We start from the raw sequence: 18,633 nt of genomic DNA, 5'->3' as shown, positions 1-18,633 counted from the left end.
TAGATTGCAGAAATGGTGCGTATAACAATGAAATATTTCCTACTTATTTTATGAAATTTATCTCAACACCCCTGCGAAGGATTAATCAAAAAAGGGAAAATAGACAACATTTATAGTGTGTCCAAATACTTCACAAATCTGAATTATCTCCAATTATACAAGTAATATTTTCTGGCGTTTCTTATGTATGTGATTAAAATCCAGGATTCGGACCTCACATACTGATAAAAGATTTTCTGCTCAATGAAAAGCTTCTTTTCATCTCTCTAATAGATGTCTCTAGTGAAGTTCTTGTGATTCAAGAACAATGTTTCTGAATTGGTTCATATGTATAGAAATTCCAAGAATTTGAGTAATGTGGTTGTCAATTAGGTAGAAATGGTGAATGTTACTCGTGTGTAAAGTGATCACTTAAACCAGCCTATTACGTTCGTCAGCCTCGTAAATGCCCAGACTTCCATATTCTTCTTCATCTTTGATGAGATGTCAAAAAATACAAGGAATAATAGAATAAAAATAAATTAATTTTACAATTTTTGTAGCAAAAAATGCCCCAGAAACGTCTTCATAGCCTAATGTTAAAATAACAGATATAAATATTTATGATACCTACTCGAATATTTTCGAGCTTCTGTTCGTTAATTGATGAATGGTGACAGGCAACAAAAAATATTTTCTATTTTTATAAAATATCAATATTTCCATAACGTTTAATATTTTTAAATGTAGTTTTAAGGAATATTATTACGTAATACTTTTTTTGTGTTAATATTTGAAATATTTACTTGAAAACATTACTCACATAGCTAGTCAAAAAATATAAAAATATAACAATAATTAATTCTATGATTTTTAATGTTTTAATTTTTACATGAAGTGCTTATTGTCCCATTGTTGGCGGATAAGGGTTTAATTATCGTATTGGTTTCTCAACAAAGACAAAGAAAAATATGGATGTTTGGGTATTTACAGTGCTTACGACCTGTAAAAGGCTGGTTAAGTGATTACTTTACACACGTGCAACATTCACCGATTCTACCCATGATTGATAACCATACCACTCAAAATTTTAAAACTTCTAGATACATGATCAATCTTATGACACAGTACACATGAGTTCACAACAGCCATCTTTGTCGGAATGAGAAAGCTTTTATTTGGCAGATACACTTTTATTTGGATGTATGCAAGATCAGAACCCCGAATTATTTGCAATGTCAAAAAAATGTTAAAATAACTTCGTTATTAAGTAAAAATACATAACTCAGATTTGTGAACAAAGATTTGGATACACTCAGAATGTTGTTGTTTTGTATCAATAAAATAAATGTACTTGATGTAGAAAATTTTGGCAATAAATATTTTCATTGTATATTTTTGGCTGTTTTTTTCAGTTAACATGCAAAAAAGGCATTTAATTTATTTTATAGAATTTTCATATATCTCTTATACAGTGGCGGTACTTCCCTAGAAGCCCAAAAGCCCGGCTTGCCTAACAACTCCAAATAAAAATGACTAAATCAAGACCAAATGATTAAAAATACATAATTAATGTGTGACCATTTTTTAATTATCGTGCGCTTACATGATTATTAAACACTATGCATGCCATTATATGGTGATGGTACTTATTGGTTATGGTTAATATCTGAGGAAGATATTTTATTATAGTAAACATTTTCTTTATTTCAAGGTGATGGCTATACCTTACAAAAGTTACATGTTAGCATATTTTTACAATGATTACAATACATTGTTTATATTTATAATACTTTCTGGGTGCTTACTATACTGGGAATGATATGAGGTGAAGAAATTATAGGTAAATCATGTATTCACGAATGTGAAAAACAATGGGCTTGCTTTACTGATAAACCCTAGGCACGCCACTGCTCTTATATTTAAATCTGAAGAAATTCAATGTTGCTTTCAAAATTCAATGTCTTGACATATATAAATATTTATACATGTACATATATACTTCTGATAAGTTTTTGATACCTATCATTCATTCAAACCCTTATCCCAATCCCAGTGGTGCATAGGGCACTGCATCATATAAACGCAGTGTTATCTTGATCGTTAACACATGAAGAAAAGGTGATCATCCCTCCACTTCAGCTACCAGTCCAGGGTAGTATTGAATAAATATTAGAGTGAAAAAATCACTTATATTTATTTGACCCTCCCCTGGGAATCGAACCCGGGACCTCCAGAATGGTAGCCGAGCATGCTGACTATTACACTACGGAGGCAACATATCACAGGTGATGATCTAGATAAGTATTTGGACACACTTAAAATGTAATTTTTTTCCATTTTTTTTTTAAATTTTACCAGACTCAGCCACAGCAATCTTTGGCCTGGTACAGCTAGTAAAACTGTTTTTAAAAAAACATATAACAATATATTTCAAGGGGTTCAGGTAGTTCGACGGTTTGGCAAGTATCCAGATTTTTTAAAATCTTTCTGTACTGGAATAATTTAATATCACACGTAGGCTGCGAAAATTCCTTACAAGTGAAACGAATGAATAAACCAAGTGTGAATTTCTAGTGATAAAAGGTCCTTAGTGGTATATAATGGAATGGAAATGTTCATGTATTTATTCCTTATATATAAATATTTCTAATGAAACAGCTAACTGATCCTCACATCACTTCCTCGCAGGGGTAGTCAGAGAGACTAGAACATTTGGAAACAATTTTTAACTCTTCATCTGCTCATAAAAATCCAATGATTATTATGACTCTGTGATTTAAAATAATGTAATTTTAAATAAAAAAGAAATATTTGTGATTTTCTTATTTACATAAATACTCCGATTTCATACTATTTCTGTGAGTCTAAGCAGCTCATTATTAGAAATAGGTATCAAATATTAATGATCATGTTAAGTTTTCTTCGGTCTTTCTCTACTGTTATTTGGTCTTTTAAATTTGTTTTACTGTTTTTATTTTCGCTCATTTGATTCACATGCCCAAACCATCTCGAAACACCTTTCTTAATTTTACCGATAATGCTTATCTCAGCCTTGCATTCTTTCCTTCTTTCACCATTCAAATATCTATCATCTATCGTTTTGCTGCAAATTGTCTGAGATATGCGTTTCGACTGCATTCGGACTACTTTCAACCCCATGCTTGCATTCCTTCCTTATATCACCATTAAATCATTTATCATATAAAGTTCTGACGAGCACTCGTCTCAGTGATCGCATTTAGACTGCATTAGGTTTTTTTTCGTTAATTCCATGCTTAACATCCGCCTCTGTAGTGTAACGGTCAGCACGCTCGGCTACCGTTCTGGAGGTCCCGGGTTCTATTCCCAGGGGGGTCAAATAAATATAAGTGATTTTTTCACTGTAATATTTATTCCATATTACCCTGGACTTGTACCTGAAGCGGAGGGCTGTTTACCTTTCCTTCGTGTGCAAACGATCAAGATAACACTGTGTTCATATGAAGCAGTGCCCTATGCACCATTGGGGTGCGGATAAGGGTTTTATTATTATTATTATTAACATCCGTATATTACGGTTGGAACTGTACTAAACTGTTAAAATTTTATTAAAATTCAACAATTGAATGTAGGTACCACTTTAATGAGTTTTATTTATAAATACGACTAGTTTCGAAAACTTACAGATGTTTTTATCTTCTGGTACAAATTAAAACTAATTATCAGTTTTAATTTGTACCAGAAGATGAAAACTTCTGTAAGTTTTCGAAACTAGTCGTAAATATAAATAAAACTCATTAAAGTGGTATATTCAAGAGTTCAATTTAAAAAAAATAATCGTGTCATTCCATAAAGTTAATGCCGAATCAATAAATAATAAAACTGTTAAAATATGTTAAATGGGATTAATATGCATACTACCATTATATGACCAATTGAACTGCACAATTTAAAGAAATATATTCAACAGTATTCATAATATAAATAATTTAATTGGCTTTTATCATTGTCAATCTTACTATTTTTTTATTTACAAGCTGTTTAATTCCACAGCAAATAAAAAAATTATAATTGCGGATCTTCGTTTGTAAATCTTGCGCAGCTTCGTTTGTAGAGCCTTCAGGAGGAGGTACTTGTCTTGAATTCCCTTCGTTAGGAAGTTTGCATAATATGTGTCAAGTCGGGTGGAGACAGCTTTAGTTGTGCATTGTATTATGGTATGCATGTACGTATCGCATCCCCACAACTTGATATAGCGCAGTTGCAATTCAAAATGCAAGTCTGTTTTGAACAGAAAACTGCAGAATGTCCGCGGAAAAACAAGAAAACTCTCAGTCGTACATTTAGGTCATACTTTTTAGTTTTATAATCTTCAAGAAATCAGTGTTACTTGAATAGAGTCATATTAAAGAAAAATAATTTGTTTTTAATTAAATTTTACTTGATATAAATCAGGGTTACTTGAATGGAGTCATATTAGGAAAAAATTATCTGTTTTTATAAAATGGAAAAGCACAAAGTTAGTGGCTAGATATAAATTTAAGGATCTGTTTTTAATTAAGTTTTATTGAAATAAATCAGGGTTACTTGAATAGAGTCATATTAGGAAAAAATGATCTGTTTTAATTAAGTTTTACTTAAAATAAATCAGGGTTACTTGAATAGAGTCATATTAGGAAAAATGATCTGTTTGAATTAAGTTTTACTTGAAATAAATCAGGGTTACTTGAATAGAGGCATTTAGGAAAAAATAATCTGTTTTAATTATGTTTTACTTGATATAAATCAGGGTTACTTGAAAAGAGTCATATTAGGAAAAAATGTGTTTTAAATTTAAATTGAACTTGGTACAAACCATTTTGTGTTAAAATCTATTATGACACGTGTTACGATGCACTCCGCATTATTTACACATAAAAGATAATGATTAAAATACGTGTCACAATTTTGAGAAATAGTGGTATTTGATATAAAAAATTAATAGATATAACAACGAAATGACTGCCGAATCAAGTAGAGAAAAAAATGTAAATGGTATTTTTTATTCACGATTACCATACATATTCAAACTAACTAACTTAATAACAATCACACCGCTTTCTCATAGGGATAGGTACAGAGAAAATAATGCCATACCAATCTTTTTAATTATCTTTCGCCTTTTCAACGTTCATGCATCTCTCATTTTTCTCACACATTTTCATCGGTACCTACCTGAGGCACAGAACTGATCAACTTGGTTTTAACAACGTTCTGGAGGTCCCGGGTTTGATTCCCAGTGGGGGTAGGGGGTTAAAAACATAAAAGTGATTTTTTCACTCTAATATTTCATATATTCAATATTACCTTCGACTGATACCTGAAGCGGAGGGCTAAGCATTCCTTCATGCGTTAACGATTAAGATAACACTACGTTTATATGATGCAGTGCTCTATGCACTATTGAATTACGGATGAGGGTTTGAAGAAGAAGAATATCATTTGATAATGCATTACTTGTACCACCCCAATGCTGTACAATCGACTAACAAAAAGTTAAGTAAATTTATACTAATTGGGATAACTGTATTTATGTATAAATGCGGAAGAAGAAAAATTCCAATTGATAATGCATTATTTGTACCACCCCAACCAATAATCCTTTACTATAGAAAAGACTGACAAAAAGCTAAGTAAATTTATACTAATTGGGATAACTGTATTTATGTGTAAATGCAGTATAACTATAAAAAAATTACGTTCAAATTTAAGTATCCTAAATAGTATAAATCCTAAATTGTATCGACTAAGTTCAATGTGGAACGATGAAATCGCAATTTAAAAGTTTATTACAACGGGTTATCGGAATTGTAGTTTTGCGCAGTTTTGATCGAATTTTTCCAATTCCGCTCTGTATTTTTCGCTGACCAAAAGTGTTTATATTGCCAGAGGAATGGGGTTTTTGGGGCAACATTCCAGCGGCCCACAATACATTCCGCGGCACTATTTAGTCGTTGCGTTGTGTAACATGCTCGCGAAGATATCCTCTGTGCGATTTTCGCTGGTCAAAAGCACTCACAACTTTTAATGACATCCAATTCGGACATATACAATGGTCGCACATAATAATAATGATAATAAATAGTACATATATGTTGTAGTACTTTGTTGCTGTGATCCTATTTCGTGTCTGTATATGAGACGTTTCCTTAAGGCCCAGTATTCGTTAAGTCGCGACTTAATTCTCTCTAAATGCAGGTTACATTTTAACTAACTAACCATCACGCCGCCTCTCTGCAGGGGTAGGCAGAGAGGATAGAACGTCACACCACTCTGTCTTTGCCAACATTTTTGCTCCTTCCACGTTCATGTATCTCCTGACAACTTTCAAGTATTTGGCATACCCGATCGTGCCAAGTTTTTCTCGGTCTTCCTCTGCTTCTTTTTCCAACTACATTTGCCTGGTAAATTTGTTTTACAGTTCTTTCCTTACTATTCGTTCCACATGTCTAAACCATCTCAACACATATTTCTTAATTTTATCCATAATGCTTATCTCAGCTTTGCATTCCTTCGTTATTTCACCATCGTTTTGCCGCACATACTTCTGAGAGGTAACATTTCGACTGCATTTAGTCTACTTTCTTCCATCTCTTGCCAACTCCATGATTCACTTCCATATATTAGGGTTAGAACCGGACTCCGTTACGTATAACGTAATTGATTTTTTCTTCTTAAAAACTGTTTTTGCACTGAAGTTTGTCTTCGAAACAATTATATTGTTTTGAAAAAAAGACTTTTTGAAAGGAAAGCAGTTAAGTGTTTATTCTAAAAAAATATTCATTCTTAAATACAAAGAAATATCTAATATAAACTAACTAACTAACTAATCATCACGCCGCTTCTTTGCAGGGGTAGGAGAGAGGATAGAGCGCCATGTACCCTGTCTTTGCAAATATTATTCGCCTCTTCCACATTCATGCATCTCCTAAAACATACTCGTGGTTATTTCAACTCCTGATTCGGCCGCTCTCAAGTATTTGACAAACCTGATTGTGCCAAGTTGTCCTCAGTCTTCTTCTACATCGAATATACATTTTTTTTAAAAACCTGGAATGAAGAGACGTGTAACCTCTCAGGTGGTCAGCCGCTGATTGAATTCTGTGTTTGAGTTGTATCACCTCAACCTTACTGAAAGTGAGTGTTTATAAAAATTAAACACATGCATAATACAACTGCTTGAGTTTTATTTCATTACACACGACTAGTTTCGAAAACCATAGTTGTTTTCATTTATAGGTGGTTACTATGTGAATGCTTCTCTTTCATACATTCGAGTTGGAACAAGGAGTCCATTGTGCACTGCCAGTTTAGCTTTTGCTGAAAGGATTTATTAACATCACACATCAGTGCACAATAGTCAAACAGGAGACCTCTTTGATGATTACCAAATACACTTACCATTTTAATATTAAACCTCGATACTTGAGAAAATTGAAACGTTGAACATGAAAAGAGGCCTATATTGAATAGTTGAGTTTTTTGCTGGCACAACTCCAAAACGAAATTGGAAAAACAGCCAGAAAGTAATTAATTTTTTTTCCTAACATCATTTAAATTAATTATTCGTAAATAGTTTGTTAGTTTTATTTATAACCCTAGAGCTTTTGTTCATCGTATTAAAATCAACTGAAACAGTCTTGCTTACTCATATAAAAAAATCATTAAAAAGATATTTATTTTGAAACGATCTCTGTTTTTGCAAAAATCAATGTGGCTTTTTTGTTTATCATTTCCTTTCAACAAAAATGTATCCCACACGTATATAGCCACAGTTTTAATATTGACCAATGAATGAATTTGAAATAAATTGTGTATTTTTCAAAATAAAGCTAAGAAAAGTTAAGAAATAAGAAAAATAAATATTAGAATGTAGAGAAAAATAAAGAAAAACTTAATTTTTACATTTAAAAATTAAACAAATTGTATGTTTATTTTAAATTATAATTATTTAACGATAAAATGCCAAAATAATTCACTTTTTCAATAGTTTTACCTTTTTTTTCTTCTAATTTTCTTAAAATATCGTAATTTTTCATCATATTTTTGCATTAAACCCTATATATATATATATATATATATATATATATATATATATATATATATATATATATATATATATATATATATATATATATATATATATATATATATATATATATATATATATATATATATATATATATATGTATATATGTATATATATATATATATATATATATATATATATAAATATATATATACATATATATATATATATATATATATATATATATATATATATATATATATATATATATATATATATATATATATATATGTATATATATATATATATATATGTATATATATATATATATATATATATATACATATGTATATATATATATATATATATATATATATATATATATATATATATATATATATATAAATATATATACATATGTATATATATATATATATATATATATATATATATATATATATATATATATATATATATATATATATATATATATATATATAAATATATATACATATATATATATATATATATATATATATATATATATATATATATATATATATATATTTATATATATATATATATATATATACATATATATATATATATATATATATATATATATATATATATATATATATATATATATATATATATATATATATATATATATATATATATATATATAAATATATATATATTTATATATATATATATATATATATATTTATTTATATATATATATATATATATATATATATATATATATATATATATATATATATATATATATATATATATATATATATATATATATATATATTCAAAGTTAGAAAAGAAGGAATTATTTCATGTTTTTACAAGAATGTTATATTTCAATCTCTTTGTCAAGGTCGAAACTATACCTGGACAATTATCAAATCCCATCGTCAGCGGTCCGCAGGCGTAAAAAATACCCGTTCGAAATGTGTTAATTATAAGCTTTTGTGAGTTTGTGAACTTTCGAAGCTTATTTGTCTTGCTATTGTCACGAATGAAAATGTCCATATTTATGTTTTTGTCGAGAAACAAAACTTTACGTGTGTCGTAAAAAAATCGATACAATAATAATTTGCTGTCGTGATGGTGTATCCATTATTGTAAGTATGTTGGTTCAATAAAGAAAATTGTTTACAGAACATCGGTGTTGTGATAACTTTGTTATTCTGTCTCTGTTAGCGACAAACAATACCTCCTTTTACCATATGTACTCCTGGTATTTATGAAATTATCCCATTGTTATATCATCATTCATATTATTATATCTTCACTATATCATCAATTATATGATTGTTTATCAATTTCTTTCACCATTAATGATTTTTATTTCATCGCTTTGCCATCATTAATGAAATTATATCATCATTTATGGAATCCAATTAACATAAATATAATTGAGCGATAATAGCATTGATTTTTTATCCTTTTTGTAATAATATCGTCATTTTTATGATTTTATCAACATGAATGTAATTATATCACCATGATTTGATCATAACATCCTCCGAAGAAGAATTATCCCGAAGAAGTAGGCAGAAAGAATAGAACGCCACTCTTTCACGCATCTCTTCATACTTACCCGTGGATTATTTCGACTCCTGACCTGACCACACCCACAATTTGTAATACTCGATCGTGTCAAATTTCTCCGTTTTTCTTCTGCCATATTTCACAACATACCGTTCTCTATCGATAATGCTAATTTAAGCCTTGCATTCTTCCCTTATATTTATCACCAATTGAACATCACACATAATTTTGGAGCACATCTCTCTGAATTATCGTAAATCGATTGCATTAAGTCTACTTTCATCTTTTTCTTGCCAACTCCATGCTTCATTCCCAAGCCAATACCAGTTTAAAATATATAATAATAAAATAATAAAACCCTCATCCGCACCCCAATGGTGCACAGTGCACTGCTTCATATGAACACAGTGTTATCTTGATCGCTTACACATAAAGGAAAGGTGGTCAACCCCCCGCTTCAGGACACTGGTCCAGGGTAATATTGAATAAATATTACAGTGAAAAAAATCACTTATATTTATTTGACCCCTCATAAATATATATATATATATATATTTATATATGTATATTTACATAAATGTGTATTAATGGTTTATGCTGTTATCTTTGATGTAAATTCCTTAATGCTTTTTCTTCCATACGTACTCAAACAAGCCAATTTGTGTAAATAAATTTCTAGGAGAGTGAATCTACCATATTTCCATCATTGTTAGAATTTCGTGTTAAAATAAAACTTGTTTTTTGTTTTTTTTTTCCAGGCAGCCATTGACGAAGAGCAGATGGCAAGTAAGTGAAGAATTTCCTTTTTCTAAATAAACAATGCCACACCATACCTAATTTCTTTAAGTCAAGATAAGTGGGACTTTGTGGGCGGATATATCTAGCACACAAAATGCTTACGAGCTTTTAGAAACTGATTTTCAAACATGTTCGAGATTAACTACAAAAAATAACTAGCTAGAAGCACCAACGAGTCGATTCGCCTGGAACTACACTTAAATGGTTTGATTCTGGCCAATGGACATGACGGATTTTTCAGTTCTTTAGACACGTTGTACGTGGCAATGAGGATAACCAGGAATGACTGGTTGTGATTGGTAGCCTGGAGGGAAAAAAAGGATATAAATATTTTATTTAATATTGTCCGCCTCCGTAGTGTAATGGTCAGCACGCTCGGCTACCGTTCTGGAGGTCCCGGGTTCGATTCCCAGGGGGTCAAATAAATATAAGTGATTTTTTCACTCTAATATTTATTTATTACCCTGGACTGGTACCTGAAGCGGAGGGCCGATCACCTTTGCTTCGTGTGTTAACGATCAAGAAAACACTGTGTTTATATAATGCAGTGCCCTATGCACCATTGGGGTGCGGATAAGGGTTTGAATGAATGAATAGTTACAATTTCTACAGGTTTCGAACCTTACCGCTTCTTTATCAAGACTGATAAATACTCTGTCTTGATAAAGAAGCGGTTAGCTTCGAAACCGGTAGACATTATAACAAAGTTATAAAAAAAAGAACATTCATAGTGATTTTTAAATTAAATTTCATTTTAATTATATATGGTTGAGTTAAGTTAGTTTTTATTTTATTTAGAAACGCCTTCATCAACTTTATCAATGCTATGTTGAGATGTCAAATATATTTTCAATTTGCTGGATAGCAAAATGGGTGTAATTTTAAAACCATCTGGTAGACACTGAAAAGTTTCATTGTTTGCTAATATCACCGTTATTTTTCATTCAATGGTTTGTCAGCTTAGGGTGTGATAAATTATGGGTTTGCTTTTGTTGAGACTGAAATCACTGAGAAGGCATTGAACACCTTTGTATTTCCCATACTTAACTAAGCGAGCTTTCCAATTTTATTAAACTTTAAAAGCATCATGGATTATGCTTGTATTGTATTATACATATATGAACATGAAAGTCTGAGCTTCTTGGGAGTTGGCTCAAGTGATCATTTTTTTACACTTGTGTAACGGTTAACATTTTGCCCATCTGTGTGACATCCAAATTGCGTAAATTTTTCAAAACTTGTATATATGCATTTCTAGTGGATTCATGTCACACCCTAGTTCTTTTTTCATAATTTTGAAGGTATGACTAATAATGGCGCCATCTATTTATATACATACTTTACCAGCATTTAAAAAATCTATTGTGACTATTATTTCAATGCATTCCGAGTCATTTTTAAATTCCGTATACGGTGTTTTTTTATTTATTTAATAGAAAAAAAATCATTTTTTCATACTATATGTATTACGGCTCTTTAGGCATGGCCTGTGTTGAGCCGAAATACTTACATGTTAATACAAGTTTTAATTTAAATAACTTTTTTTTAAAATTATTTGATTATTTACATTACATACAATAGATACAATAACAATTTACAGTATAAAGGTTATTGAATTGAATCACTTTCTACCTTGTTTGAAAATGATGCGGAATGTATCTTGTCACAATAGATTTGAAGAAATAGTGGTATTTACCAAGTAAAACTTAAATAAAAAAATAAATGGTTTTAATAAAAAAGTTGGTATTATTTTCATGATGTTTAATTTATATTTATATTAGTAGCTTGCACATCTCAAGGTTTGGAATAAAGATAAAACATTTAAATAAATCATTTATGTTTATTTTATAAATTCCAGTGCTTAAACGAGCCTTCACCATGTTTGACTCGAGTAAACAAGGAAGAATAGAAAAAGAAAAGGTTAGAACTATCCTCAATACTATGGTCCATAGTTACGATGACAAAGAACTGGAGACTTTGCTGGAAGGAGAAGATCATGAAGGTAAGGGTAATTTTTTAAAAGTAATAGTTATATTTAAGTTTTTTAACCAAAAAACTGTAATTTAAAAAGGCTTTAAAATATTTTTTACACTTTACTTATCTGAATCTAAGAGAAAATTTGATATTTCCATAAATAACACTTCATTTGATGATCAATTAAGTTGATAATGATTCAAGCAATTTTTCAATCTTTAAAATTACACTAATTTCGGAATTTTTCTTTTGAAAATATTCATATATTTGTTTCGATACATATTGGATTAATCTGCGGTCAAATCTATGAAAACGTGATCCAATGGTCGAATGATTTATGTTCACTTAATGAGTGGAACATAATAATAAATAATTGTTCAAATTTCTCTTTTAAAATTGATTTTAACTCATTTTGTCTAGTAGCAACACATAATGTTATGAGTAAAAATTTAATAAAATTTTTATTGGCAAACTTTCAAATTCATTTGTCAAATAGCAACACATTAAAGTAATGATTGGATAATAATAAATTAAAGTATTATTTATTTTTATTCCGTAGGAACTGGAAAACTGAATTTTGACTCATTTTGTCGTGTAGCAACACATTTTCTCGACGAAGATGATGAAGCTCTTCAAAAGGAGTTAAAAGAAGCTTTCAGACTATATGATAAAGAAGGTAATATATTGAATCTATAAACCATGGCTATATAAATGCAGCCCCACTAGTATCAATGGGTAATATGCGTATACCACTGGAAAATCTTTGTCATCGATTGAAGAAACGACCTTCCACTCTGTCTTAAGTAAGGCAGAAGATCAATGGAACAAAAATCCATGTTATGTTTATCTATACGTAAACGTTTTTTGTTAAAAAAAGACATGTTGCTTTGAGTAAGCATAAACGTGTCAGAGAGGTTGGAACGGAGAGAATATTGAGTATTGCAATGGTCAAATCACATGTGTGTCACAATAGATTTACAGAAATTGTAGTTTTTATCACTGAAACTTTAAAAAAATGAGATTGTTAAAAAATTACATCTCAGTATTAGAGTTTAATATTACTTATGTAAAGTATAATTTATGTATTAAAATTATATGTTTTCAATAATACCGTTAAAGCTGATAAAGCTTTGTACATAAAAATAAATACAATATATATATATATATATATATATATATATATATATATATATATATATATGCATATATATATAAATATATATATATATATATATATATATATATATATATATATATATATATATATATATATACATATAAATATATTTATATTTATATATATTTATATATATATATATATATATATATATACATATATATATATATATATATATATATATATATATATATATATATATATATATATATATATATATATATATATATATATATATATATATATATATATATATGTATATATATATATATATATATATATATATATATATATATGTATATAAATATATATATATATATATATATATATATATATATATATATATATATATATATATATATATATATATATATATATATATATATATATATATATATATAAATTTATATATATATATATATATATATATATATATATACACATATATTTATATATACACATATATATATATATATATATATATATATATATATATATATATATATATATATATAAATTTATATATATATATATATATATATATATATATATATATATATATATATATATATATATATATATATATATATATATATATATATATATATATATATATATATATATATGAATTTGAACGATAGATGTTCAAATGGTGATATAATGAAGGAATGCAAGACTGAGAAAAACAGAAAAAAAATGATTGGGAAAAGTATATTAGGCGTGTGAATCGAATGAGTGAAGCAATAACTGTAAAACAAATTTATAAGGCTAGATTATTAAAGTATTTTCAGTTGAAATTTATGAAACATTTGGAGATATAAGCAGAAAAAGACCGAGGAAAACTTGGCTTTAATAATCAGTGGGTATGCATGAATTTGGAATAAATAAGGGTTGTATTTTTAGTGTTATCCTGTTTTGGTTTTTCAGGAAATGGTTACATACCAACGAGCAGTCTGAGGGAAATTTTGGCTGCCTTGGATGACCAACTGACGCCCGACCAACTTAATGAAATGATTGCCGAGATTGATACTGACGAATCTGGCACAGTTGATTTTGATGGTGAGAAATCCACAGTATATATGACTAATTCACAAATAATCTGTTCGAACAATCTAATTGCCCTTATCTTTCCGCTAGACTCTGAAGTTAGGCGCACATCATGGCAATTTTCGGTTTCTTGATAGCAGCTCTATATAGGGACTTTAGCGCTACAGCGCGCTGTAGCGAAGTCACTCTCCTTAGTTTTAGTCAGGATATATGTATGTTTATCTATTTCCTATGCTACAATTTCGCTTTGTAACTGGCGTCGCGCTTTGTAATAGCCAATGAATTTTGAAAATCAATCCATATTAAATTGGTTTGGGTGTAATATCTTTACACGAGTATATGATATGTTATACGTATATATATATATGTTATATAAGTGAAACATGGAGCTGGCAAAAGAAGGATGAAGGTAATGATGTGATTATTGAAAGATCTACTGAAAGAAGTCGAATTATGACGTCAGATAAATGTGCGGAAAAACTATTAATGATAGATGTTCAAATGGTGAAATAAGAAAATAATGAAAGATTGAATTAAGTTTTATCGATAAATTGATAAAAGTGTGTAAGTATAGTCTAGACATGTGGAGCGTATGAGTGAGGAAAATAAAGAAAAACAAAGTTATGAGGCAAAATAAGTTCCATATAAGAGCAGATGAAGACCGAGGAAAACTGAGTATATCTAATCATAAATTTAAATTCTTGCAAGTGGTCGGATCAGAAGTTGGAATTATCGGTGAATGTGTATGAGGAGATGCATAAATGAAGAGGCGACAGACGCCCCACTACTCAATTTTTTTTTGAGTAGTGAGGTGTCTATTTTCTCTGCCTACCCTGGTGGAGAAGCTGCGGGATGATTCTTAATTTAGTTTTCAGCGATTGCATGTGTAAATCCGAATAGAAGGCAAGAGATTTTTTTATACCAGACCCGGGAATATTGCCAGAGCTTTCAGAATCCCTTTTTTGAGTTGCAAATTCAATTAAGGTTTAATTCATAAATGCTTATGTCCGCCACTGCATATGTGAACAGACCTATTTTGTAGTAGGTACTTGCGGTGAATACATTGTACGTTTGACCATGCACGAAGAGACATGTGTGCATACAATGTACCCTGATGTATAGGAAGGGATGAACCTACATGGAGCATTGCACATTATTCATGTACTAGCCTTCGGGTATCAATAAGCCTCTTCGAAATTGAAAAACCAGGTCAATACTAACATAAGTTAGACGTTGATTGAAAAAAAGTACATTTAATACACATTTCTCAACTTCTTCACAACTTCTTTTAACCCTTATCCGCACGCCTTCCGCTTCAGGTACCAGTAATGAATATCAAATAAATATCAGACTGAAAAATCACCAAAATTTATTTTGACCCTCTTGGGAATCGAACCCGGGACATCCAGCATGGTAGCCTAGCGTACTAACTACTACACTATGGAGGCGGACAAATTTCATGTTTTTTCATATTATTTTTTGAAATCGTACGATTTAAGTCGTACGTCAAACATATTTGACGTTCATAAACTAGATAGCTGCAGTATACAAATTTAGGTACCGCAAATTAATCATCCAATTTTGTTTTTTAATAACAATTTGTTTTTTTAACAAAAATAGGACATGGAGGCATTGTAATTTAGTTATGAAACCACTTTCAAATTAAACGTTATTTTGTACAAAATATTACATTTATTTTATGAATGTATATATATATATATATATATATATATATATATATATATATATATATATATATATATATATATATATATATATATATATATATATATATATATATATATATATATATATATATATATATATATATATATATATATATATATATATATATATATATATATATATATATATATATATATATATATATATATATATATATATATATATATATATATATATATATATATATATATATATATATATATATATATATATATATATATATATATATATATATATATATATATATATATATATATATATATATATATATATATATATATAAACATAAACATATGTAAATCCTGCGAAGATTTCGATATTTTCATTCGTTTAATTGTCGCATTGTCCTTGTTTCAGAATTTATGGAGATGATGACTGGAGACTAAATGCCGGGAGAGATGACTTGCAAAAAGTATATATATATATATTAAACTTACATTCAGAAAAAAATCTATAACCACTTTCATCGAATATCAAAGGAACAAATTATTTTACGAAAATATTCTCCGCTGCATACTGATTTGAAATATTGAAATATTTGTATTAAATGTTATAAATGGACTAGTAGAAAACTGATAAAAAAATGTATCGTAAAAATATATCCATTACATAAATTTAAAATGTAATAATTTTTTTAAATTTTAAAGCATGACTCTAAAATACCACTTTTGAGTTTGTTAATGTAAACCCAATTACTTTTGAGAATTGATAATATTCTCATAAAAAAATTGTATTTTCACCACTTGTAAAGTACCTCTAGCACAGTAGCGTTTAGTTACTTTACTGGATATTGGTTGGCATGGAAGCAGATAAAAAAAAAGATATCAATTGATGGTTTGAATGTAAAAACCAAACATTTGTAAAGATCAGTTTTGTGTTTATAATGTTAACAAGACTAGTTTCAAGAACTAAAGATGTCCTCATCAAATGATGAAAATACAGACATGAATTAGGTTTTATTTTTCAACTGTTGATGAGAATATCTAAAATCTTTGAAATTTGTCATGTTTATACATTATTTATAAACACAAAACTGGTCTTATACGAATGATTTATTTTTATATTTGAATAATTATGTTGTTCTAAATTTAATAATTTTAAACATGGAATTATTTTCTTAATTCATTTGGTAGTCACTTTGTGGTAATATTTTTTTTAAAAGTAAAGTTTTACTTCGTAAATACCATTCATTCTTAAAATTTGTTATGCCACGTGTTGTGATGCATTGCACGTAAATTTTTAAATTCGATCACGCTAAACTGTCGTAGTCGCTTTCATTTTTCAAAACCGGACAGCCGGACGGTAAAATTCCGGGTAGTTGTCAAGCGCCCTATGTTTGAAAATGATGCGGAATGCATGCAAATACGTGTTACAATAGATTAAGTAAAAGTGGTATTTACCAAGTAAAACTAAAATCAAAAATACAAAAATAAAAATATTTGTAAATAAGAATTCTTGTCATGTTTAAATATTTTTTTAAATAATTTTGGTATATATTTATTTTGAATTATTGCCTAAATTACGAGAAATTGTTTGAAGACTGTAAGGAAAGCTATGGAAGTCATGAATTACTGTTCATTGCTTCGTTTTAAAATTGAGCTTTCAATCGAATTGAGTAATTAACAAAACAGCAAAACGTCGTATAGCCTTACCTACATGAAAATCTTTTATTTGCTGACTGACTGGAAAACAAGATATTCAAGCATGACATCAAAAATGGATAATGTAGTGAAATATCGAACGATATTTTTACTACATGGATTACTACTATCACGACTACTATTACTACAATTACCATGCCCATTCCTGCAGAGGTAAGATAAGAGGATGAAACGCCACTGTCGTCTCTTGTTACTTATACTCAAAGCTTCTTCAGATTCTATGTATCAAGTTTTATATTTTCTACTCAGGTTATTTATCTCTACTAGATTTCCGTTTCTGATTTGGTCGTGCCAATGCTTTCTAGAGCGTTTTTGTTGTATTCTCCTTTTTACACATGCCCAATATACTTTTCTTATCATTCTTTTGTCATAAATTTGCTCTGCGCATTTAAATCAACATAAAGAACCATTGAATGTAACATTTGTGTAAGATTAGTTTTTGAGTTTATTAATTTAAACACGACTTGTCTCGAGAACTACATATCGCTCACTCCTTTCAAGAACGTCATAAATCAAAAATCGTCAATTTTCAGTTGTGCATTTTTTCGGAATGCCCAGAAAATGTACTATATCCCAGCAAAAGAGGCATATTTTTAACTTTATATTCACCCGCTACAGGGCAGAAAGTGTTG

General features: G+C 28.7%; 2 protein-coding genes across 2 annotated transcripts in view; one reads left to right on the top strand and one right to left on the bottom strand.

The window, feature by feature from the left end:
* The window catches only part of LOC148300001 (troponin C-like), a 17,014-nt gene extending 95 nt beyond the window's left edge, over positions 1 to 16,919 (top strand). Inside the window, exons 1-6 of the mRNA XM_088275397.1 lie at positions 1 to 15; positions 10,357 to 10,384; positions 12,255 to 12,398; positions 12,930 to 13,046; positions 14,475 to 14,606; positions 16,698 to 16,919. The exon at positions 1 to 15 is cut by the window's left edge and continues 95 nt beyond it. Coding sequence (XP_088131523.1) covers positions 13 to 15; positions 10,357 to 10,384; positions 12,255 to 12,398; positions 12,930 to 13,046; positions 14,475 to 14,606; positions 16,698 to 16,726 — 453 coding nt within the window. The 5' untranslated portion in view covers positions 1 to 12 and the 3' untranslated portion in view covers positions 16,727 to 16,919. The remainder of the gene's footprint in view (positions 16 to 10,356; positions 10,385 to 12,254; positions 12,399 to 12,929; positions 13,047 to 14,474; positions 14,607 to 16,697) is intronic.
* Positions 1 to 18,633, bottom strand: part of LOC148300000 (neo-calmodulin-like) — a 62,179-nt gene that overhangs the window by 29,478 nt on the left and 14,068 nt on the right. The gene's annotated exons all lie outside the window — the stretch shown is intronic.

The sequence above is a fragment of the Brachycentrus maculatus genome, unplaced genomic scaffold (genome assembly GCF_059751285.1).
Source record: "Brachycentrus maculatus isolate JH-2025_06_01 unplaced genomic scaffold, ASM5975128v1 h1tg000855l, whole genome shotgun sequence".
Classification (NCBI taxonomy): Eukaryota; Metazoa; Arthropoda; class Insecta; order Trichoptera; family Brachycentridae; genus Brachycentrus; species Brachycentrus maculatus.
The sequence above is the reverse complement of the archived record's forward strand: the minus strand, read 5'-3'. Positions and strand labels throughout refer to the sequence as shown.